Here is a 25,195-nt window from a genome sequence, read left to right on the forward strand (position 1 = left end):
TCTCGATAAGCTACTGAGAGAGTGATGGTTGAAAAGAAACTTCACTAAAGGCTCTAACTCAACAACCTTTCAGAAGTTGAAGTAGTCGTCTTCAGAATTTTTTTTCAAAAAGGCATATTATTTAGATTCACTTTAAGTCACCAATCCAATAATTTGAAATTTATTTTTCCATAAATCACTGAGATTATCTCAGGATAGTTTGTTGATATAGTATTAAGTGCTAAAGTTAACAATGACAATAATTAAAAGCAGAATGGATCACCATAGTGTTAATACAAAACTTCCTTTGTAAGTGTTCTTAATACAGAGAATAAAGCATTTTACATTTTGTGTCCATTTTTACTAAGTTTTATTGCTCTTGTAACAGATCTATAAGAGGGTATTCAAGTATCTTAAAAAAAAAATCTAATCTAAAATATAATCAATCCACCAAAAACTGGTAGTCTTTCCACTAAGCTACACCATTTCTCAGTCTTCTACAAACTTACCGAAACAGATCCAAGTTACTATACTTCTCAAACCCAGGTTTAAAGAAGGATGCAATAAACTTCCGCAAAAATGGAAGAAGATTATCTCCTCGATTCTATTTTTAAAAGAGGGAGGAGAGATATACATTAGGCTTACAATGTCTAATTAAAATTTTTCAAGGGAGAAAAAGCCCCACCATCAACATCACCCCCAAAATAATGAGTAGATTAAGTTTTTTGAGTAGGTGGAGGTAGAGATGACTTTTGTATTTTGATTTCCAAACTGAACTAACCAATAAACAGCTTAACATCCAATATACCACAAGCAAATTTCATTCACCAATTTCACCAATTACCCACTAAGCTCTATTACATGTTTGGCTCTGTGCTAGGTGAGGAGTAGGGGAGCTCTTTCCCCTCTAGGAGTTCTTAGTATAGTATATAAAGTAGCCGTAAGCAAATTCACAATGTGATACAATGGCTGAACTATGGATGGAGTATACTGGAAGAAAGAGAAGGAATACCTAACACAGTTTGCAAAGAGCAGACAATCAGTAAAACATCCCGGAGAGCCTGATGCCTGAAACATCTTAAAGGACAAATGAATGTGAAACAAAAACATCATATTTAAGAATTATGAAAAACAAAGAATTTTTTCTTTTTTCTTTACCTGTAAGATGAAGAATTTGCATGTATGATAAAAAACCTCTGCATTCTGAGGACTTTTTTCAAATGCAGTAACCCACACTGCCCTGGCTTTGTCCTGCTGATTCATTTTCAAATATAAAGCAGCAAGGGATTCCAACAACTGGCAGTTCATGGGACATGATTCCAATAAACATTTACAAAGCTCCACTGCAGCCTCATACCTTCACAAGAAAAACACACATATTAACACATGAAAAACTGATTTTTAATATGAGGTTAACTGCTTGTCAATTAAGTTTTACCTCTCAAGAAGCTGGTGCAGAACAATCATGTTAGTGTAAAGTGGGACACAGGTCTCTACTCTTTCCTCAACAGTAAGGCTCTCATCTGTGCAAGCTTTCACCGCATCTACCCAAAAACATCACAAAAACATGAATCAAATACAAAATCAATTTTTCTTCTTTTGTTTGACCATATCTTATTCACCTTTATTAAGCTCCTGGCTTTCACCTGAAGGAGATATTTCAGATTATCTCCAGACTCCTAAAACTGATCTCTTATCCTCACTTTCCTGTTAAGAATAAAACATCCATTGTTAGCTCTTGCATCTAAATATATATCTTTGCATTTATATTAGAGTCTCGAAAAACTATATCAAGAAAATTAAAGAATCAATTATCTTCTCATCTTTCTCTCACCTGCTTCAAGAGGCCTTGCTCTGATAATCTACAGTCATTTAAATATATCCCCCTAAACTTGATATTTTCCCCCCAGTTTTCTATCATGGTTAACCCTTTCCTTATCTTTTTTTTAAGACCTGAAAAGCACTATGAACCAATTCAGCATAATTAAGATTTATACAATTCTTCTTTATTCTTTCAGAACACTTTTCCCTTTATAAAGAATCCTTTACTTGATCTGCTTCTTAGAGAATAGTCCTCCATTGTTTCACTGTGCACCACTGTCACCATTTCCTTCTTGCCCAATAGTGATATGACTTCTCAGATTTGCTAGGTTAAACTTAGCAGATTTGCTAAGCTAAACTACTCAGATTTGCTAAGTGAAAGCCACTCTGAAATAGCACTTATGAAGTTAGCTTGTAAGTATCCTATCTAAACAAATCTATCTTTATATTAGTATATGATAATGTTCTTCTTCTTAATTTCTGCTTGCTTCTGCTTCTAAAAGATTGTATTTTCTCTTGGTCTCATTCAACTACTGAATAACTTACTGTGGGAGCACATTAAAAATTGCAAAATACTACATAATACAATAATTTCTATGTTGATAACTTTTAAATCCATTTCTCTCCATAACTGTCCATGTAAGGTATACTTCCTTGTCTCCTTCTAGCAACAAGACTTTCTACTTGGGTGACCAATTATCAGTGACACCGATTATCATTCACACTCTTACTAGCAGTCTTTCCAATTCACCGGTTTTCTATCAGCATACTTTCCTTTTCCTGGTCTCAAAACCCTGAAATCATCTTTGACTATTTTTTCTCTTCTTCCCTGATATTTAATCTGTCTCTTAGATATCTCCAATAAATACTCTTTTCCAGGTTACTTTCTTTTAACACCTCAGTTATGGAGATTGGCTTCTGGTTGGTTTTCCTACCTTTGGTATCATTTCTCTCCAGCACATTCTTTCTTTAAGATTCTCTATTGCCATCAAACCTACCACACAAAGTTCTTGGAAACCTAGTATCATTCCACTTATCTAGTTTAATTCCTACTATTCTTTATCACAAAAGTCTCCCTTTGATTGGAGAAGGAAATGGCAAGCCACTCCAGTGTTCTTGCCTGGGAAATACCATGGACAGAGGGACCCTGGCAGGCTGAAGTCCATGGGATTGCAAAAGAGTCAGACACGACTTAGCAATTAAACATCACAACTCATTTTGATAAGGACTCTTCCATCTTCTAATTTCTCTTTAAATACATTGCACCAATTCTTATCTACTTGTTGCTTTTTGTTTACTTACTTCCCCTAATAGGAATGTCCTTCTTTTACTTTTTTCTTCCCTGGTTTATTCAATGAACATTTACTAAGCACTCAATATGCTGCCAGACATTACAGGCCCTTGAGAAACAGAAATAAAACAGAATCCCAGCTTCGAGAATGAGGTTCATTATGTCAGTCACATCATAATCAAGCTCCAAAGTGCAGGTCCAAGTCCTAACTGTTCTATGAAGACATACTTGATCGTGCCAACCTGCAATAACCTCTTCCCTTTAGGTTTATGGCCTGTACCATGTAATTCTCTAAATCACAGATCTCAGCCTCTTTTCTAAGCACAGAATTTAGACTATATGCTGAGACTGTCATACTTCTCATATGTTGATTGATGTTATATGTATAGATTTTATCTTCTGACTAGGCTATATACTTCTTATTAGAAGGGAACAGACTTTGTATCTTATTATTTCAAAGCAGATACTTTGGTTAGTACAGAGAGGAATCAAACTCAACTGATTGAGGGAGAAAATACTAACTACTTGAAAAAATAAGGTATTATCTTTTAACTTTCACATTGATAGATTGCTTTACAAAATTTACCTGGTTCTGTGACTCAATCAACTCACTAAACCTATGTAAACATGCTGTATTATTTACATGCTTAGCTGAAACCCTTTGCCGTAATCAGAAAACCTATGTAATGTCGTACAGTTTCTGGTTTTCACCCATGACCATGCTCACCTTATCTGATTTAATCTTTAAAGCATTTATATAATTAAACTACAGGGGCTTCGCTGGTGGTCCTGCAGTTAAGAATCTACCTGGCAATGCAAGGGACACCAGTTTGACCCCTGGTTCAGGAAGATGCCACATGCAGCAGGAGTAACTAAGCCCATGTGCCACAACTGCTGAAGGCCGCACACCTCAACCAAGAGTAGCCCCCACTCACTGCGACTAGAGAAAGCCTGCGTGCAGCAACAAAGACCTGCCACAGCCAAAAATAAAGTAAATATTTTAAAAAAAGAAATAAAACTACAATTTGCAATACATAAATTTGTTTCACTTTATTATGAAGAATCATAATAAGCAATAAGCTGATGTTCTAAATAATTTATAAACATTTATACTTACCTTCAAATACTGCAAACAACATGTCAGGATTAGTCTTTACATCTTGAACTGCTTGCCACGGCATTACAAATGGTTCTATGTTAACAATTCTTGAAGGATTGGCATTAGATGGATCGTAAAATTTTGAAGGAAGGATGTTGAATTCAATAAGATGTATGTAGGCCAGCCATGCCAAACATCGATCACTTGTTTTAAGGTATTCAGCTACTCTTCCATCAGTAGCCAATTTCAATGCATTCTAGGTAAAATGGAAAAATAATCTGAAGGTGTTTTTTAAAATATTCCTAATAAGATTCAACTGCAAAGGCAAAGAAGATTAGAAGTGTTTTATTTCTTTGGCATGATTCTTAAACAGCTAAGTCCAATTTTTGATAGTCACCAATTTTTTAAATGAAAAAACTCTTTAGAGAGATCAGTAACAGATTAACATAGGTTTCACTATACTAAGGTTTATGACATAATTAATGAAAAGGTTAAATTTATTTATATATTTAAAGTGTCTTAATATTCAAAATCTAGTAAGAATAAAAATGACAAACAAAAAAACCCCACCACACCCATATAGAAGATTTTCATTATGGACTAATCCCCTTAATGGTGTGAATCTCCAGAATATTGAAGTTTATTCTGGGGGGTACTCAACAATTATTATTTTCATTTAAACCTCATAAATATTCTAAAGACTGTTCTAAAGATTTTATCCCTACTAAATAAGCAAAGGAGGAAACAGTCACAAACTTGCCCAAATTCACACAACTTACTAAAAAGTGGCAAAGATTTAGAATGTCATTAAATGCTGTAATAAATGCTTACCTGTAAAATTGCAAGTGCACTTTGGCATCTTCCAGTAAATATGTGCAGCTGAACTCTAAACAAAAGAGCCTCTAAAAGTTGAAAGGACAGAGTATCTGATGCTTCCCTCTTGGCTGCTCCCATGAGAAACTCCACCATTCTCTCACATACGTAATCTTTTTCTTCAAAGGTGCTTTCCAGGTGCAGAAACTGTCCAAAGGGATTTCATATGATTAGTCCTGCTTCACAAGAATATCTAATACTACATATTTTTCACATTTCACTAAGAAATTGTCATATATTAAAAATTCAATTTCTGCAAAAAGGATAATTACAAATATGTATAAACCCATCTTCCAGTACTAAGTTGGATACTGGAATCGGATGACAACTAAAACAACAGAGATATACTGTTAGAATTATCACTGAAGCCATTTCACCTTTGATTGAATCAATAAATAGATGGCAGCAAGACCACAGTGGATCTTCAAAAGCTCATGTGTTTATGACCACATACAATTTGCACTGCTCAGGTGTGTGACTGTATAAAAATTTCGAGAATAACATTCATATAAGAAATACGTGACAAAATAACTGCAAGAATTAAGAAGTCCTTTAAAGACCAAACAACTTCAGGAAAAACATTACACACTGTAACCTGAGTTGATCAACAGCATTAATTTTTATATAAAGCTTCAGGTTAAACTCAAGCATTTCTCACTGTCTGAATCCGTTCACTGAGTTGGGGGAATAAGAAAGTGGCATGTTCATTCACTAAGGGTGTCATGTCATCCAAGTCTGTCTGTTCTGAACTTCAGTTAGCAAGCAAATAACAGATCTGACAGCCATAGGCTTATATGAAGGCTTATCTGAGTCTAATAATTCCTGAGTTCAGCTAGTAAAACTTCACGTATCAATGAATATTTACAAGTGGATTAATTATGATTTTAAGCATAGGTAGGCAACATCCCATTTTCTCAGAGAATGAAAAACTTTGTCACCAAATCTTTTTAATTTGGCAAGGTTCGATATTAGTATGATTTACAGATTATTTTCATAAGTAATGAGAACATAATAAAAAGACCAAAATGTTTTCTGGCCTTCATGAAAATGTTACATAAGCATAAAAAGTTTTTTTTAATTATTTTCAGGTACTTAGCAAAAATTTACTTAATTTGTCCCAAATAAAATTGCTTATGAATAGGTAAGTGTGAAATGCTTTAAAATGTTTATCTTTTTTCATTACCAATAAAGTAAACAACAACAATAAAAAAACACCTCTTCACTAAATACTGACTTTTTTTAAGTTTAAATTAATCTGGACCCAGAGAAGTGGTTTTAAGGTTACTAGACAGTGAAAGTAAGCTTATTATTATATCTGTATGCTGACAAAACAAATAATCTATGAAGTTACACATCAATATTTAAGATGGCCTGAAGAATTATATGATAATGCACACACACACACAACTTTATTGTTTCTACTCACAGTCCAAAAACTTTGATAATCAGGAGCATATTCAACAGCTGTTTCACACATTTCCTGTACCTCCTCCTTGGTTCCTCTTTTTGAGAACAATCTGAGATAATGGCACCAAATTTCTGGATTGTCTTTGTTGTTTTCCAAAGCTCGAGCCAGAACATTTAAAGCAGAATCCAAGGACTCTGAACACAGCCTACATATTTGAAAGAAAAGGAGGAGCATCTTTTTTAATGCCTGAAAATACTTTTTAAATCAGTCTAGTCTAATAAGTCAACTTTTAAATTCCATTTTCTATTAGAACCTACCAAGAAGCTAGAATTACCTATGATAAAGAGAAGTAGATTAAAATTTTGTATCACATTTGTCCAAAAATGTCCTAATTTTCCCATAAAGCCAACAATTTCTTTTTAAGTGCATATTCAATGTGCATTTACCAGATAAAAATATGGTGGTGTAAAGCCATTAGATCATCAACTTCAAATGTGCTTTCTGTCCATATTTAGCAATATGTCATGATTTACAGTGGTCTGGGAATGGGAAAAGTTAAACAATTCTCAAGGCCAGCTACTACCAGCACAAAATAATCAAGGCTTTCAATATAATAGTTCTTTTCAACAGTCAAGGGCTTGCTGTCTCTTGGAGAAGAAAATTGTCTCTCATGATCCTATTCATAAAATAATGTACAGTTTTTGGACCTTCATTTAATAAATGAGTCAGAAAAGAAAACACTTTAACTTATACCATTAACATGAAAATGACACACAAAGCAAGTTAAAAAGCACCATATTCAGGTATGTGTGATATACTAGCATTTTGTACTGCTACCTTAAAAAAGTTTTTAGATAAAGCAGCCTTTAAAAAAAATACACCTATTTCAAAAGTATAGCAATAAATATTACTCCTGGTCATAAAAGATTATTTCTGCAATCCTATCAATAAGTAGGAGTCAGAAAACATAATTATGTAATAGGAGTTGTCATTTTTGAGATAAATTAATATTTATCTTATGTGAATATACATAATGTAACACTGACACAGAAAGTCAGTCCACCAGAATTTAGAGGTTCTTAGACAACCTTTAAATCTCTAAATGATAATTAACCTAAAATTTAACCTGTTACACTGTGACTTTACCAAAATTTTATTAAGAGACCACGACTACCTGACTTATTAAAAAATGCAATGATTAATTCTTGGACTGCTCAGAATTTACTGTTTTAACTGATACTACTTTGAAGTAGCCTACTTAAGTTAAAGATTGTAGCTAAATTATTATCCATACACTGAGCCATGCACATAACTCAAGATGTAATCTTAAACTTTTTCTAACAGCTTTTAAACAATTAAGTACTTTACGCTTTGTCAAAAAACAAAGGCTCCACTGATACTAGGAGGGAAACCTGATTACCAGAGAGGAAATAAACCTCAAACATAAGAATATAAAAGTGCAACAGCTTACACAAAGATTAGAAGGAGACCTACCCCTCATTTTGGTTCAAGTACTTGTATGCAAGCTTGAGCCAAAGTTGTACATGAGAAGGATTTTCTAGCACACTTGCTTCTAAATTAGCAATGTCATCAGTCTCATTTGTAAAGTATCTGACATCATCCGGAGTGACAACTGTATCCAGAGCTGGAACATTTATTCGGTTCTCTGGCTGGAAGGCTATAAGGAAAAGTAAGTTAGCCTCACAATTTCTCTAATCCACAGATCTAAGGAGCACATCTTCTAATCTACAAATAGTACATAATTATGAAAATCTGAGGTTATAATGTAAGATGTGCTTGACAGTAAAGCACTCATTCATACATTACTTTGTTCACTCATTTAATTAATTCATTCTGTGAGCCTACTGTATGTCAGAAAACACAGACTCATCAAAGATTAAACAAAATAGGATGCCTGTTCTCAAGGACATAGGCCAGGCAGTAGTTCTCAAATGGGAGCAGTCTCCCCACTCAAGTAGGTTTAGCAATATTTAAAGCCTTCACATTTACCAAAGGGTGATCCTTGCATTTACTGAACATGGGTCATGGAACAACATTCCTGCAATATAAGGGGTAGTCTTGCATAAGGAAGAACTAATTGCCTTAAACACCAAGCAGCATCACTGCTTTTTAAAAATGAAAAAATTTTAAAGGCTAGTAGATTATACCAAGGGGCTTCCCAGGTGGAGCTAGTGGTAAAGAACCCGCCTGCCAATGCAGGAGATGCAGGAAACACAGGTTCGATCTCTGAGTCGGAAAGATCCCCTGGAAGAGGAAATGGCATCCCACTCCAGTATTCTTGCCTGGAGAATTCCATGGACAGAAAAGCCTGGCAGGGGCTCTGTCCATGGGGACCATGTCCATGGGGTCGCAAAGAGCGAGACACAACTGAACAACTGAGCATGCATTCACAGATTATATCAAAAGATTAGCAAAGTGTTAGACAAAGAAATGACACCACAATTTCATGATTCTGGATCTTACATTACTTCTTACCATACTTAATTGGTCCTGTAGACTGTTCCTCATCACTACTGAAATTGTTCTCTGAAATAGGTTTTCTCCAAAACTTTGGCTTCCACTTTCTTTTATCTTTGTAGGTTGTAAATGGAGGTGCTAAAGTAGATAGAAGACTGTTAACAGAACTAGTCTTTTATAGTTCTGAAAAATAACTAAACAGTGCTCAATAAGAGCTAAATTTATTCTATCATGTTACTCAGAAACGATAAATATATTTTTTATATAATGCCAAAAATTTGTTCTCATAAACTATAAGGTCCTTTTGTGTGAGACACAGATACGTATACTTACTATGGCCTTTACTTTCATTGATATTGCTCACAAGGAGAACAGCCATCTGGTCCATTGACATTCGATCTTTGTTTACTCCAAAAAGTTTCTCAACATATTTTTCTGAAATTAGAACAATGTTATCTTCATAAAAAGTATAAAAAACACAGATTACGGAGATGAGGCTAATTAAAGAGTATGAACAAAAGAATAGTTTAAAAATTAAAGGTACTAGTCAAAAACATCTATGGCTTCTAAAGGGCAAGGCCTACATTATCTCAACTAATACAGCAAACCCTACCATATCATGCACCCCAATTTGGGTTGAAAAAAAAGTAAGCAACCTAAACAAGTGAAAATTAAGGTCATTAATTAGGAATGACTAAACAGATTGTTTTGTTACAATCACTAAGAATTGTGATTATACTGAATTTAACAAAGATCAATTTCCTTACTTCCAAAAGACTTATTTGGCGCTAAATCTGGGGAAAAGCTTAACAATATTTACACACAATGTCTGGCAGTAATCTACGTTTTCTACAATGTCAAACTGTATAAACTTCTTTTTTACTTCATTGTAGAATTTGAACCTACAGTCATCTCAACTTCCAATCCCCTCTATTTCTAAAAGGAGTAAAAAGAGTCTATTTTTAAATCTCAGTAAAAGTTCTAACAACCATGTTAACATACTCTTTTTAAACTGAAATAGTTAGATGAGCTCTGTGAAGAATTTCCTACAATAATGGAAATGTGCCACATCTGCACTGTCTTACTGGTAAGCTACTGACCACGACTAAGCTCAAGAGTGGCTACTAAGCACTTGAAATGTGGTTAGAGTGACTGAGGAAGTGAATTTTTATTTTAGTGACTACTGTACTCGACAGAGCAGATCTAGATAAGGTGTCACAGATAACTGTACTGAATTTTTATAGCTATTTAAAGATATCAACAACTGAATATAAAACATTTAAATTGCCTAAATTCAATTTTCATTTGGGAAACAAGAGGTCTTTAAAACCTGCTGCAGCAGCAATTTCTTCATCAGTGCTTCCTTCTGAACAACCAATCAAAGACAGATTATATGAGAGAACATCCTGGAATAGCTGTTTTCGGCTAAGTGTATAGTCTTGTGTATGCTGCCTAAAATAAAATAACAACACAGAAAAGATAATCATGTATATATCAAAGCTAAATGACCAAGACTGGCTTTTAAACTATAAAATATTCACAAATAAAAACTACTCACCACTGACAATCATCATCATTACATGTTCCTGTTAAATCAAAACGGCAGAAACACTGATCCGGTTCGATCATATTACTGTATGATACTGAGCTTAGGGGAAGTTTTTCCTTGGTTCGATAGTATGGACTAAATCTAAGAAGAGAGGCACATTATGATGCTCCATAAACAGTCCTCAGCAAATTTTAAATTTTTTCATTTTTTTCTTTCTCAATTAAAGTGTCTATACTTTGAGTTTACTATTTAATTACTTAATACTAAAATTAACTCTAGAAAACAACCAGAATATCAAGTCATAAGGACAAACTACTTCTACACTCAGGACATAAAATATCTGAAATAGAAAACAAAAAACAAAAATATCCTAGTGTTTTTAAAGTAATGTTTTCTTACCACATAATAAAATGCTATATAACACTGGTATTTCTTCTACATATTACCAGCCACCCAAAAAACCAAAGAAAAAGTCTATACTACCTGGTAGGTGCTTTGCAATTTTATGATTAAATCATACCAATTTAACAGTTTCACAGATTCTAATAAAATCATATCAATTTAACGGTTACACAGCTTCTAAAGAGTCTCAAAAAAAAAACACACACACACACACAACCTGGCCAAGTTAATCATCTGAAAATGTCAAATCAATTTTATGAAAGCTAGCTAATGTATTCCTTAAATAGTATAATTAAAAAGCAAAATTAAAAATTCACATAAGAATCTCTCTCAGTTACTTTTCTTAAAATCCTTAACAGATAGTAATTCAGAATTCTTCACAATTCCATCAGTAACCAGAAATTAGTATTTGATAAGAATTAATAAACCCAAGTGTGAGTTAACTCTTAGTTCCTGTTTGGTTCAAGTCCTACAACAAAGCACCTAAATTTTTTATCTCCTAAAATGACGAGCTTGTTTTTTGAGTGATTGTGACTCAATTTTTTTCATTGTCATCAAACATTAAAGATTAAGATATTATTAAGAACAAGGAGCAATCCTGAAACTCAAGCTTACTGAATCTTTCTTCTATACCTGTAAGATTTAAAAACTAGAAGGGGACTGTGGTAGGGTCTGAATGGACATGGCTTCACTTCTGTTGTTTTACTCTGTGCTGTCACAAAATCCACATCCACAGAAATCTCCTGCAAAAGAAAACAGCAATTTCAAAAGGCAAATAGGGCTAGGCTGAATTCTAGATTTCATTAAGAATATGAAATGTTCAGTTACCTGACCATGCAAAACCTTGTCTGAAATGCCTGTGGTGGTTTTTAAAATCAGTTGTTTTAAGCTGTCAGCTTTTGAATATAATTTCTGCAATTCACCGATTTTTAACCCTAGAAAAAGTTCTGGTTTTTCTACTGTATTCTTAGTAGGTTTGTTTATACATTCTTTGTTAGGTGTATCAGTGTGCTTAAGGTTAGGTTTAGTAAAAGAATTGGATTCTAAGAAAGATCTTCTTCTTTCTCTGTTTGAACCAGACAGAATCTCATCATCAACATCATTTTCTTCAGTGTCCAGACTTAATTTATCTTGAGTCAGATCATGAAGTGAGGGTTGAGGTAAAGAAAATTCAGGTTCTTCTTCCACAAGTGGAGCAATGTTTTGTTGTTCCTTTGCTTTTAGGGCCCTGGCTTCTTTTAGTTTCTGAATTTTCAGGGCATATTCATATTCTAGCTTTTGTAACCGTCTTTTTTCCATAGCAATTAGTTCTGCTGAATGCCTTCTTGGACTTGATATTGGAGAATTGTCCAGTCTCATCATTTTGTTTGGCTGGGGGGAAAATGATATCAATATTTTATATTGCTATGATTTTATAAACAATTTTTCTTAAGATAATTGTGCTATCCCAACAATGCCAACATTATAAAACTAAGTCAATAACAAGAATAAAACAGTTTAACAAAAGCCTCCAACAGATTTGCTAGTTAATTTGTGGTGTATAAAAAACAAACAATAAAAATAAAAAAATAAGCTTCCAAAAGTGTGGCTGTCATTTAAAAACAAAGCTTTAATCTTACTCTCTTTGAATACGCAGGGGAAAACCTTGAATTTTTCATCCATCTTTTACCCCCAAAAGAATTATTAAAACCTTCTCCTTTTCAAACATAAAATATTTCTACCAACAACTTACTCCAAGGCGATCTTGTTCCAGTTTACGTTTTCCTATTTCTTTACTAGCCACTGCCTTTGCCCGAGCAAGTTCTTCTCCATACTTCAGAGTCAAAGCTTTCTTAATTGTAATGCGTTGTTGAACTCTGTGAATCTGAAATAAAGGGTAATTCTGAAAATGTAAATCTTAGGAGAGGCAATACCTTCTTAAACATAATAGCTTTAGGGTATTCAACTGAAAATTTAAAATGTGTTAACATTATGTCTCAATGAAGAACAATATATAGGTTATATATTTTGATGGCTTTATGGTTTTACTAAAAATTTGGCCCATAAAAATGTGTAGTAAACACAAGACTACAATATTTGAATTAAAAAAGAACACTACCTGTTCCTGAAGCTTCTTCAAAAACATTCTGTTGACACTGAGAATTTTCTCTGTTGCCTGAAGCTGCTCTGTAAGTTTTGTAATTTTTGTTTCAGCATTTCGAACAGATTCTTTCTTCTTAGCTTCTTGCTGTACTAGATTCTTTAAAACAGATTCATCTTTCATCAAGAGAATCCTAATTGGGAAATAACAAAATTATTAATGTTTTTCTAAACTAGTGGACTAACGTTAATCATCAGAATAAAAAATTTACAAAGTAACAGCTCATTTTTAAAATTATGTTCATGATACAGAGGTAAATATTTAAAAGGATAAATATTTTCATATTCATCAATCACAAAAGTATTCAGATACACACTGCTAAATTTTATGAAAGCAACTAAGGGTTACTCTTTTCCTGGCTCCACCATTTGGTTTATGGGATCTTAGTTCCACATCCACAGCAGGTATTGAACCTGGACCCTCAGGAATGAAAGCACAGAGTTCTAACCACTGGACCACCAGGGAATTTACAAGTCTGAGTAATGTGAATTATAGCTGAAAAGCTATCAACAGTAAATTTCAACATAGCCCTAAATAACTCCTGAAAAACCAGGACTTAAGACAGAAAATCCTTATGTTGGTTTCATTTATAATGTTCCTAATAAACACACAAATAAACATCTAATAAACATAAATAAGCACATTTAATTTTAACTTACAAGTGTGAACTTAAGCAGTATAAATCAGGACAGAAAGACAAATTTATGGATACAGATTTCCATCTTTTCAACTACTGAATATTATGCTAAAAAAAAAAAAAAGCATCTTTCCCAGAAAGACACCATATTTCAAATAGTCACAACAACTGACATCTAGAATGAATCATAAAGACAGAGGATATGTGATAAATATGTGATAAAGAGGATGACTAGAAAGACAATTTTAAAAAATCTTTTCATTTATGAAAGTTATTAAAGAAACAGAATCTAAATGAATTTATTTTAATTTCCTTTAAAATATACATACCATACCATTTCCTTAAAGATTCATGGTCACCACAGTATTTCATCTATGAGTCTTAATACGTCTTAATGTTACTGCATATAACACTCTGGATACATCTTAAGGTTATTGCATATCATAGTCTTTATAATAATACAATATTTGACCATGTGTCTTACTGAACACATTAAGTAATGACTTATTCCAAACAATTAAGTCTACCTTTAACAACAAAAATATGCTTCCAATAAAGGTGTTTCTAAAAACATGCCAGAGGTTTTAAAGAAAATTACAAAACAAAGAGTTTCATTTTAGCAATGAATAGGCCATACATAAATCTAAAGAAAACTCTTTTGAAGTCTTGGTATTTTTGTTTAAATATTAATACTATTACTTTATGTACTGTAAATGGACAATTCCACAAAATGATAGCCTCTCTAGGTCTACCAAGTATGAAAGGATTAGTAATCATACAGTGTACTTATTATTGACACACAGCACAAAAATACATCCTTCTGATATAGAACATTTTGATACATGCAGTATAACCAGATAATGAGACTTACCTATGTTTTTTAAGCTTTGCTTCTGCATCTGTAACCTGCTTAGTAACCAATGCTATCCTGCCAATCCCATCAATTTCTACATCAGAGTTTGCTGGGGATGATGAGCTTGTCTTCAGTTGATCTGATTTAATTAAACGCTGTTTCTCACGACTAAAATAATAAAGGTTGATAAATTATTCCCTGAAGAACTGAAATTATTTTTTAAAGATGTATTCTTTTTCATAAAATAATGTAAAAATATTAAGTGACTAACACTGACTAATAACAATGATGACCAATATGCATGCAAAGCTAATGGTGTAGTTCTCCTTATAACAGCATTTATCTATTTCTAGGCTGTCTGTATCTCAGCACATTAGTGACTGCATTCAAGTTTATAGATGATCATCTGGCTCCACCTTCTGTTCAACTTATAAAAACATTAATTCTTCATCTTGGATAAAAGCATCATTTTCATTTCCCAATGCCAATAAACTCTATCCAGATTAAGTGTTGCAAACAGCACACACCTTTAAAGCAAACTACATAAAATGCTACTTACTTGGCAATCTCTTCCTTTAACAATCGATACTCAATCTTCTTTTCTTCAGGCAGAGCTTCAGGTGTTCGCATGGGATCATTCTCTTTTTCAGATTTTGGAGGTACTTTAGGTTTTGAAGCTTGCTAGAAAACGTTTGAAGTCAACCAGATCAAAAACTTTCATAACTCCAACTTAGATCTAAATTTTATATTATCCAGTATACATCTGTATATTTAGAAATAAATATCTTCATCATTATTTTCTATTACTTTAAAAAAAAAACAATGCTGGCCTTCAACCACCAATTAACTGTACAATCCACTAAGCAGTCAAGACCTATGGTTTAAAAATAACTGAACTATTTCATATCTAAACAAACACTGCAATTACAAATAGGGACAAAAGCTGTACTTAGATCACACACTTGAGTAAAACTATTTTCTGGTAATATAACACAATTGCAAACCAATAAATTTCCTTAGTACAGAGGACAATTATCCACACTATTTTACTATTTTGGAAGAAGGATTAGTCTGGAGACAAAGGGGGGTTTTTAAATAGTTAAATCTATCTAAACTTACACACACTTCATTATATAAACTCAATCATACAAGTACAAAAAATATTTCCAAAAATTCAATATATTAAAAAATCTAAACCTCCAAAGTCTAGTTTTTAGGAAAAACAAGCAAATTTTAGTAGTTGTCAATAAATCTTTCGATATTTCATTACTGCACTTAATTACCTCAGCAGTTCGTCTTGCTTCTTTAATCATAGACTCCAATCCACCAAAAACACTATTAGTTGACTTGGACGCCTCTCCATCAGATTCACTATCATCAGAATCATTTAGTGTTACGACCACTGATTTATGCTTTGGAAGCTGCAAAGCCAATTATACTTGTTATTCTTGACAACAAATGTATCACTATCCTTTTCTTAGCTCTACCACACACAATTAGCTTCATGACAATGAACAAGTCACTTTATCTGTATGAATTTAAATTCATAAAAATAATAGGTTTCAAGTAGACAGTCTATGGTTCCTTCTGCTTATATTGCATTAACTGACCAACTTTGTCCCACTCCACAGATACACAAAAACATAAAAGATTCTATATTTTACCTGATACACCAAAAACTTAAAATATTCTATATACTAAAATGAAATATTCTAGATACTACTATCATCATCTTTTTCATTAAATTTTATTTTAACCAACTTTCTATAAAGAAACATAATGCAATCTAGACTAACCTTTTAAAGTCAGAGAAAATATAGTAATTCCACATTATTACTAATAAAACTTTATGGCTTTCATGTGTATACAGAGGATATACAGAGGATATGTTTACCTAACAGAGGCAAGATTTCAACTTGGCTTTGCTTCATTTATTTTACACATGCATGCATACTAAGTCGTTTCAGTCGTGTCTGACTCTGTGCGACCCCATGGACAGTAGCCCACCAGGCTCCTCTGTCCACGGGATTCTCTAGGCAAGACTACTGGAGTGGGTTGACATTTGCTTCTCCACATTTATTTCAAAGTAATTGGAAAACAAAGGAGAAAGAAACTGTCATTTCAATCTCCTTAACAAACAGTGAAAAAAATCATAAATTCTTCCATTATAGTACAGTCATTAACTGAAAAAATATGAGCAAAGATAGAAAAAACTATATATATGTATATAATTTGCTAAAACTGACTTTAGAATAGATGAAAAATCTAAAAGGACCAATTTATATAAGACAAAAGTTGAGGAAATGGCAGGGGAAAGAATACCCCTCAGATGAAAATAATGCTTCCCCAAAATATTATCATAAATTCCACCAGTTTACAAGAGAAAAAGCTGCTCCCATTTCACTATTAATAAATAAAAATAAGTGGACAGGGAGGCCTGGCGTGCTGCAATTCATGTGGTCGCAAAGAGTCGGACACAACTGAGCTACGGAACTGAACTGAACTGAACTGATGTTTGTATATAATAAACTAGAGGCAGGGAACAGGACAGCAAAACTGCATAAACTTTCTCACAAGATATTTAAGTAAGAGTAGGGACTAATTATTTTGTTTTTACCGAGATCACAGTTCGTGGAAGACGAGGTCCTCTGTGAAACTTTGGGTTTTGTATCCTAGGCTGAGACACTGTATTAATACTGACTATGGACAGATTGCTTCTTGGCATAGGCTGTGAATTGTTTAGAACTGGAGGTGAAGGTGGGTCACTATTACTGGATGTTTCCTAAAGAAGGAAGAGACAGATATGAAGCCATTTTAAATGAAATTCCTGTCATCTTTAAAGGTACTGAGCAAATTAGTTAACTGACTTATCCCTACTTTACTGAAAAGCCCAATAAATCCCAAACTAGCAGAGTAGTCCTACCTAAAACTAAGCTCAACAGCACCACCTAGAGGTTCAGGTACCTAAATTACCTCTGGCTTGAAAGCTCTTTTATTCGCTAGAGATTTAAGTAGCTCTTCTCGAAGCAGCATTTCCTCCTCTTCTTCCTCATCTGCAAAAGGTGGTTTTGGAGGTTGTTCTGGATCTTCAGGTGGAAGAGGTGGTAAAGGTGGTAGAGGAGGTAGAGGTTCAAGAGAAACACACAAGCCTTCCACATAAGGCTGGCTCAAAGGTGGTACAGACTAGTTAATTTAAAAAAAGAAGAAATAATAATTACCATGCAAATTTTACTCATTCCAAGCGTTTACTGCTACAGCAATATCAAATTAGAAAAAGGCAAATATCAGGTTATTACTTTACTGTAAGAATAAGTGAACTAAGTATACTGGAAATCTTAAAACTAACCCAAATTCAATATTCAGCCAATAAAAAGTATAATTTTTACAAAAAGTTAAAATCATCTGTAATTTAATTTATGAACTTCATGATAGAGAAATCAAATTTTACAGGATCTATCTCTCTAGGTGACTACCTGAAAACAGATATTTAAGTAAAAATTAAAAATTAGGAACCAAAGGGATTCTGGATGGGAACAGTCTAGAGTATAAGAATTAAATGTGAGAAATCACCACCACTACCCTCATAAAATCCTTGTGAAATGGCTTCTTAGAGAGCATCTGTAAAGATAGTTAATTTTACCCAAATCCCTGCATTTGCACACATTTTTGCTTCAAAGACCTTCCAATATTTCTCTTGGCACTTAAAATGATTCAAGGAAGAAAGAAAAAATGTTTCTCTCTCACTCTCTACTCCAATATTCCCCTCATCTTAAACTTCCCAGGAGGACACCAGGTGTCTGCCTAGCACCTGTGAAATAGCAAAGTTCCTACTAACCCATTAAGAGAGAACCAGTGTGAGCTCCAGGTTCTCTCAATCTAGAGAAAACTTACAAATCACTTAGTGATTCCCCCACTTCCTTTTTTATTTTTTTAACAGGGGACTGGCAGTTCTTTCAAAAGTAGGTTGAAAAGAAATGAACTTTTCTTTAACTAGTCAATGTTTTTCCTTTACTGAATTTTCAAATTAAAAACAACTATATAATCAAAAGACGAAAAAGGAAAAAGCTTCTAGAAGAAGCTTCAGTTCAGTTCAGTCGCTCAGTCGTGTCCGACTCTTTGCGACCCCATGAATTGCAGCACGCCAGGCCTCCCTGTCCATCACCAACTCCCGGAGTTCACTCAAACTCACACTTAAATCCCAATTACCCTCTAAAAAAATCCAAACAGATAATTCTTATTCTGCTTAAGAATATATTTTCTGAGGAGCAAAAATAAAGAAGGAAACATGCTAAATATTGAAAGAAAGTCTAACATGAGACTAAAAATTAGCTATGAAAAAATCTACCAGATCGATAGCCTGCCAGTAACTAATATACCATAGATTTCATAGCTATTAATTCTGGCAAGCAGACTTTATGCTCTCAAACCTAACTATTAACTACATGCCAGCTTTTCAAAACAAATTAGAGAAGACACAAGGCAACAAAACTTTCTTAGAAATCATACCAATCCTCACTTACAGAAACCTGAGGTGGTGGAGGCAAAGAAATAGATGGTGCTGGAGAAAAATACCCCAATGAACATTCAGAGAAGAATGGTGGTTGCACTGGTGAAGGAGCTGTTAAAAAAAATTTTTATAGGAATTTAATAACATATATTCAACAGGAATAAATTAAATTTATAGTATTTTTGAAGACATACAACTAAATCTAAGTAAAGTACAAGTGAGATTGTATTAATCTCCAATAAAATACTTAACCTCCATGAGACTACCTCTGCCTATTTATAATTGCTCTTATATCACTATAAAGTTAGCCATCCACTTAAGCTAATATTTAGTCCCTCGAAAACTTTTCTACCTTGTTCTACTTTTCACCTACTTGTGGTAAAAGGGAATAAAGCAGGAAAGGCTTTTATTGCTTTTTGGAAAAAAACATACTTTTTAAGAAATAATAAAACAAAAAATTCCCCTGAATCTCTCAAAGTATCATAACCAAAGGAAAACAGTGATGTGGTGACTCCATTCCTCCCTTAATGTGAAGAAAAGTGAAGAAATGGACTATTTAAATTGAAGAGAAAGCAAAGAGGACTAGAATGAAAAGAATTACCTATTACATTTAATCATTAACGTATACATTTTTTTTCAAATTTAGTAATTCTGAAATAGTTACTGATTCATCTCAGTTAAATTGTTAGCATTTTTTCCTTGGTAGCAGATAAAAATAGCTGCTTATTTTACCTTCAGTGGTTTCTTTAGACTCACTGAAATCTGACAGACTTGAAGATTACTCTTGCTACCTCTAAACCATGTAACCTTTAGGGAAACTTAATATTTCTTCTTTGCCCCAGTTGTCTTTCAAGTCAATATGAGTATTAACCACATGACTTATATGGAGCTGATTTGTGACCCAAATGATGCCATTTGATTATATTTTTTTATATTTTTTTTTTACAAAATTCTTCTAAAGGGTAAATCATAAAATTATTATAGAGTAATAATAATGTCAATATTTGAGAACCACAAAGAATCATTTTCAAGAACTTAGAAATAATTAAAGGCTGACCAAAGAGAATTATGACATGAAAATACAAGATTATTAAATATGAAGCTAAACATTATAACCTGAAAATGAGCTTTTGCTAAACATTACCAAATCATATAGATTCTGCCTTCTCTCTAGACACACTAAAGTGGAATTCTAGTTTCATTTGGTCTCACAATACAACCACTGGAAGAAAAACACGTATCATATGACCTTGCAAGTAAGTATTCTAGTTTCTAGAACGCTAACGGCATTTTGTTGTCTGCCCCATTCTTATGTGCTTCAATTAGTAAGAGGATAGGTCCCTCACAGTCCATTACTCCTGAAAATCAACTAAAGCAAGTCTCTAACTCTCAAGGATGGCCACATCCTAAACTGCGCACTCTAACTGAGGTATAGCCATAACAGTTGTATCAGCTGATCCTAAGGCACCACTAGGATCACTTTCCATCTCCCTATTCCTACAAAGTATCATCAGAAGGAGAAAAGAAGCCTGAACAAAAGAAAGATTTCTTTTTTTGACTAAAATGAAGAATGCCTTAGACATAAAGATACTTAAAAATAAAGAAAGATTTATTTGTTCGTTTGTTTTTTAAAGCAGCGTTCTCACCTTTCCCACAATATTCACTTCTTAGATCAAACAGTTAACAGCAGAATACTGCCTTTTTTATTAAAATACTATACAGGAAGAAATACTAGAAAATAAAGGTTAATACTACAGTCTGAGGTTTGCTTTTGAAGTATTTAACCACCAAATAATGTCTTTGGTTGTACAACCTACCAGCAAATTCATTCTACATTTCTTTCAATGTTTTGGGTAGCTTCTTGACCATTTTCTACTTAATAATTGTGAATGTACAAATGTTTTAAGTTTTAGCTCATACCTGGAGAATTGGTTTCACTATCTGTATCCATAGCAACTTCTTCATAGTTATCATATTGATAAATGCCTCCTCCACTATCAGTAGCTTGCTTATCTAAGGATCGTCTCAGGTCAGGATCTGAAGACTAATATACAAGATTTATTTTTAGTTTCACAACATTTTCTTAGTCTATTCTTAGGCTCGAAATTATAAAACAATTAATAGTTATCTTTTACATAGAATAGTATCAAAAATCATGATGATCCAGTTAGAACTATCACATCTGATTTGGGAAACTCAATATACATGATAGGTACATTGTGGCTGACATTTTATAACTGTCAGACAGAAAATGAAGCTAGAAAATACATGTACAGATAAAATCCCCCAGTGAGCTGAGCCACTAAATAATCAGCTATTCCTCTAGAAAGTAAGATGACACCAAGATCAGAAATACTAATGGCCCCTCTCTGCAAATTAAGAAATCAGATAAATGAATTCATGTTTTATGTAATCAAGCTTTATTTAGAATATTGCCCAAATAATCCATTAACATTTCAGTTACGAATAAATTAATGATAACTGAAAACTAGAAACTCTTGGTCATATGCTTGTATGTTGTTTTCTTTTTTTTCACTTCTTACAATCTCCACTTGGAGACAGTTTATAAGAATTTAAAAATTAGCAAAACCTATCCAAATGGATACAAATAATGCACAATACTTTTCTATAAAGAGATTTCATCAAAGTACTTTTCGGAAGCTCAAAGTATGAATAGTTAATAAATTCCTTACTTAAACAAATCTAACCCTTGACTCCCTACAATTAAAGAGCTCTTACTCTTTAACATCCCTCTATTCTTTAATATCAATAATACACTTGTAAGTATAGTCTCAAAGCTCAGAATTCTGAAATTTGTCACTGCTAATAGCACCAGATCAATATTAAATCTCCAGTTTACTTCCTGACACCAGCCATAAAAGGCAATGACTCGTCCAGCCATTATCAATGACTTACATAATAAAGGTCACAAATGCTTGATAACTAAAGTAGCCACATGCACTAAGGCTAGTATGATATGATGATTTAACTTTCTTATAAATAGTCCATATCGACTAATTATGATACATTTCTAATTCTACATTACTAAACAATGGAAAATTAAAAGGGAATAGTAATTTTAAAAATAAGTTCTCACTGCAACTCAGGAATGCTTCTTTCTTCTAAATAGAAATGGACACAAAAGCCAAAGGGAGGCTTTTCTAATCATAATTTTAGTCTATTTCTTCTATTTCTAGCATCTATAACTATAAAAACAATTCATTCTCAATTATAACCTACCTTCCCTTCTTCCCAAAGAAATTTTTTATATATAATGAGCTCTATCAAACAAAAGAACTTAATACTGTTTCCTAGTTGACTGAATTTATCAGCTAATACAAGGATACTCAAATTTGAGTAATATTTTGATTTTGTATTTTTGAACTCCTTACTTTACTCCTTGATCTCCTCTTTCCACCAACCAATTTCATAAATCGATTGTACTGTTCTTCCTGATTTGAGAGATCTCGAATTTTTCTGATTTCTTCTTCTCTTTTCCTTCTCTCTTCTTCTTCAGCTTGCTTACGCTGATCCTCTTCTTTCTGTCTTTCCTGTTCTTTTTGCTGTTGTAGTTTCTTCCACGCCTTTGTCTGCTGCTTCCTCAATGCTTGTTTAGCTTTAAAAAATATAGAAACATCAGCATCTATTAGAGTTAGAATTTTCAAGAAGATAGAGAAAACAAAGCTTTAATAATTATTTTAATTATTAAGTTCTATTTATACAGGACTGTCCTTTATTCAGGGCCCTATATAATTCCCCAACTCAAAACTTTCTGAATTAAAATCTAGAAACTATATTGATATAGGAAATCAATTAAAAGAGTTTAATAGAAATGATCACCTGTAGTGCTAACTTTTTTGGCCGAATGTGTTTTTGTACTGGTTTTAACTTTTTGCTGTACAGTTTTCGTCTTAGTCAACTTTTCTTTACTTTCTTTCATCACCTGCTGTTCTTTCTGTTGCCATTTTTTACTGGCTGACTGAAGAGCCAAAAGACGAAGTTGCAGTTCAGATAACTCCTCTTCATCTTCACCAAGCTTCTTTAACAAAAGAAACAGTTGCCATTTAAAAATTCTATTTGACTTTAGACATATTACCAAGTCAAAGCTGCTATAAGATCAGAATTTAAAGTTAATTTTAAGACAAATACTTAAATAGTAAATACAAATAAAATAAGGAAACTGAATAAGTTACCATAGCCCTATACTCTAATTCAGGCCCTATAATACAAACTGAAGATCAATCTGTAGAAGGTTTATGTACACATGAGAAGGGTTAGAGGGGGAGGGTACAACTGACGAAAAAAAAGTTTGAGACTGGCATTTAACTGCTTCCCAAACAAGAGAAGAAATCTGACGGCAGTGAATGCAAGAAGAAATCAACCCAGGGCGGGTAATGACCAAAGAACAAAGTGGTTCCTTAATCATGGGCGTTTACTAGCCTTACAAGTACTACACAGAACAGGTACAGTGAAATGTCAAGATTCAAATTTGCAAACTTTTAAAATATATTTTATAATTCTTCAAATCAGTTTTGAAGGAAAAAATACGTCAAGATTTGCTTATATTTGAGCATTCCATGTTCTAAAGGTAGATATTTATCTGATACGGACAATATTTTTAACACCCAAGACTTCTTCAGAGAAGCTAAAACAGGGAAACAGGTTAGGAATAAATGTTTGAGAACTTTTTTCCAATTGAAATAACCTTTATTTTTTCACTGTATTTTTTTTTTAGGTTAATTTTAAAAATTATCTATTCTGTATATTTTAGCTAAAATGTAACAGAAAATGTCAGGCAACCTAAGCAAAAGTGTTAGACAGAAGTCCATGAGACTTTGGAGGGAGGGCAATAAGGGGGTCCTTTGGCATCCCCACTCCTTGAAGTTCAACACAAAGTTGTGCATGTTTGTCCCTTATGTGTATAAATAGAAAAGGAGAGGAAACTAAAAAGAGGCTAAGACTCAAAAAAGTGAAGGCTCACTTATTTAGTAAGTGAACTGTAATTATACTTTTAAAATCAAATTAAATTAATTCTTAAACATAGAGAAAACAGTAGAGTCTATCTAGTGGTTTAACCTTCTACAGGCTATTACAAATCCCTAACTGAACTACCATCACATATTTCGGTAGTTCAGTTTACCCAAACCAGGATATAGTTACTCTTTGCTTTCTTGGGAAATATATGTAAAAAATGAGCTGAAAAATTATCATTAGTCTTTTTTACTCTAAGGCATTTAATCATTTAAACATCAAATTCTACTGCTTGGTACTGAAGATCTAGAGTCATGCTATCCAAAAAATGGAACCAGTAAGTCATGTGTGGCTATTTAACTAAAATTCAATGAAAACTTTAGTTTCACAGCCACAGTAGTCACATTCCAAATATTTAATAGGCACATGTGGTTAAAGCTACCATACTGGAGTGTAGATATAGAACAGTTCCATTATTATAGAAAATTCTATTGGGCAGTGCTGATCCAGAGTTTAACTAAAATAAAGCTATCATTACTGTTCCACAGAGACTTAAAAGTCTTTGACTATCTTTTGCTACTTGCCCTTGTGGAATGAAAGAGACCACTGATTCTGTCACTCAAAGCAGCTACTTGATCAGTAAGAGTACTGAAGCTCATTCAGACTCCGTGCTCTGATATCTAATTCTTATAAAACTTTAAGCAAGTCAGTTTATCTACACATGTGAACTTTAGTTCTTCTGTAAGAGATAATGTCAACCTACCTTATAGAGTTATTGTTAGGATATTCAAAACTATATATACATATATACATGCATGCCTGTGGGTATATCTGTTATTTTATCACCCTTAAATTCAAGATCATCTCTTTCCTAAAACTTCTAAGCTGTTTTCATTTCAATTTACTCATAGAAAGAAGAAACTGAAGATATTTCAGCTGTCTAATTCAGCAAACAAAGGCTTGGCCCAGTGAATACCTATTAAACGTCAAACACAGTGCTTGATGCTCTTGCACTTTACCCTGCTGAACCTCACAACAATCCAGAGAACAGATGACATTAAACTCATTTTGTAGAAAAGAAAACAGAGGCAAGTAAAGCCTAAGCAGCTAACACAAGATCACCCAGCTATTAAGAGGAACTAGAAGTGGACACCAGGTCAAGGTGTAACTTCAAAGCTTCCTCACAC

At 33.2% G+C, this 25,195-nt stretch overlaps 1 protein-coding gene across 3 annotated transcripts in view; it reads right to left on the reverse strand.

Annotated features, from left to right (window-relative positions):
• Window positions 1–25,195, reverse strand: part of ZFC3H1 (zinc finger C3H1-type containing) — a 50,239-nt gene that overhangs the window by 9,224 nt on the left and 15,820 nt on the right. For 2 of the 3 annotated variants that reach the window (XM_070788817.1, XM_070788815.1), the window contains exons 4-27: window positions 22,878–23,076; window positions 22,430–22,653; window positions 20,958–21,081; window positions 19,051–19,148; window positions 17,504–17,713; window positions 17,148–17,312; window positions 15,814–15,951; window positions 15,090–15,211; window positions 14,549–14,698; window positions 12,999–13,173; window positions 12,633–12,764; window positions 11,729–12,271; window positions 11,534–11,643; window positions 10,508–10,639; window positions 10,280–10,401; window positions 9,283–9,384; window positions 8,968–9,087; window positions 7,966–8,149; window positions 6,490–6,676; window positions 5,022–5,210; window positions 4,209–4,446; window positions 1,418–1,523; window positions 1,138–1,336; window positions 489–583 (exon numbers count right to left, since the gene is read on the reverse strand). In XM_070788817.1, coding sequence (XP_070644918.1) covers window positions 489–583; window positions 1,138–1,336; window positions 1,418–1,523; window positions 4,209–4,446; window positions 5,022–5,210; window positions 6,490–6,676; window positions 7,966–8,149; window positions 8,968–9,087; window positions 9,283–9,384; window positions 10,280–10,401; window positions 10,508–10,639; window positions 11,534–11,643; window positions 11,729–12,271; window positions 12,633–12,764; window positions 12,999–13,173; window positions 14,549–14,698; window positions 15,090–15,211; window positions 15,814–15,951; window positions 17,148–17,312; window positions 17,504–17,713; window positions 19,051–19,148; window positions 20,958–21,081; window positions 22,430–22,653; window positions 22,878–23,076 — 4,064 coding nt within the window. The remainder of the gene's footprint in view (window positions 1–488; window positions 584–1,137; window positions 1,337–1,417; window positions 1,524–4,208; window positions 4,447–5,021; window positions 5,211–6,489; window positions 6,677–7,965; window positions 8,150–8,967; window positions 9,088–9,282; window positions 9,385–10,279; window positions 10,402–10,507; window positions 10,640–11,533; window positions 11,644–11,728; window positions 12,272–12,632; window positions 12,765–12,998; window positions 13,174–14,548; window positions 14,699–15,089; window positions 15,212–15,813; window positions 15,952–17,147; window positions 17,313–17,503; window positions 17,714–19,050; window positions 19,149–20,957; window positions 21,082–22,429; window positions 22,654–22,877; window positions 23,077–25,195) is intronic. The other variant, XM_070788816.1, reaches the window with a different exon arrangement.

The sequence above is a fragment of the Bos indicus genome, chromosome 5 (genome assembly GCF_029378745.1).
Source record: "Bos indicus isolate NIAB-ARS_2022 breed Sahiwal x Tharparkar chromosome 5, NIAB-ARS_B.indTharparkar_mat_pri_1.0, whole genome shotgun sequence".
Classification (NCBI taxonomy): domain Eukaryota; kingdom Metazoa; phylum Chordata; class Mammalia; order Artiodactyla; family Bovidae; genus Bos; species Bos indicus.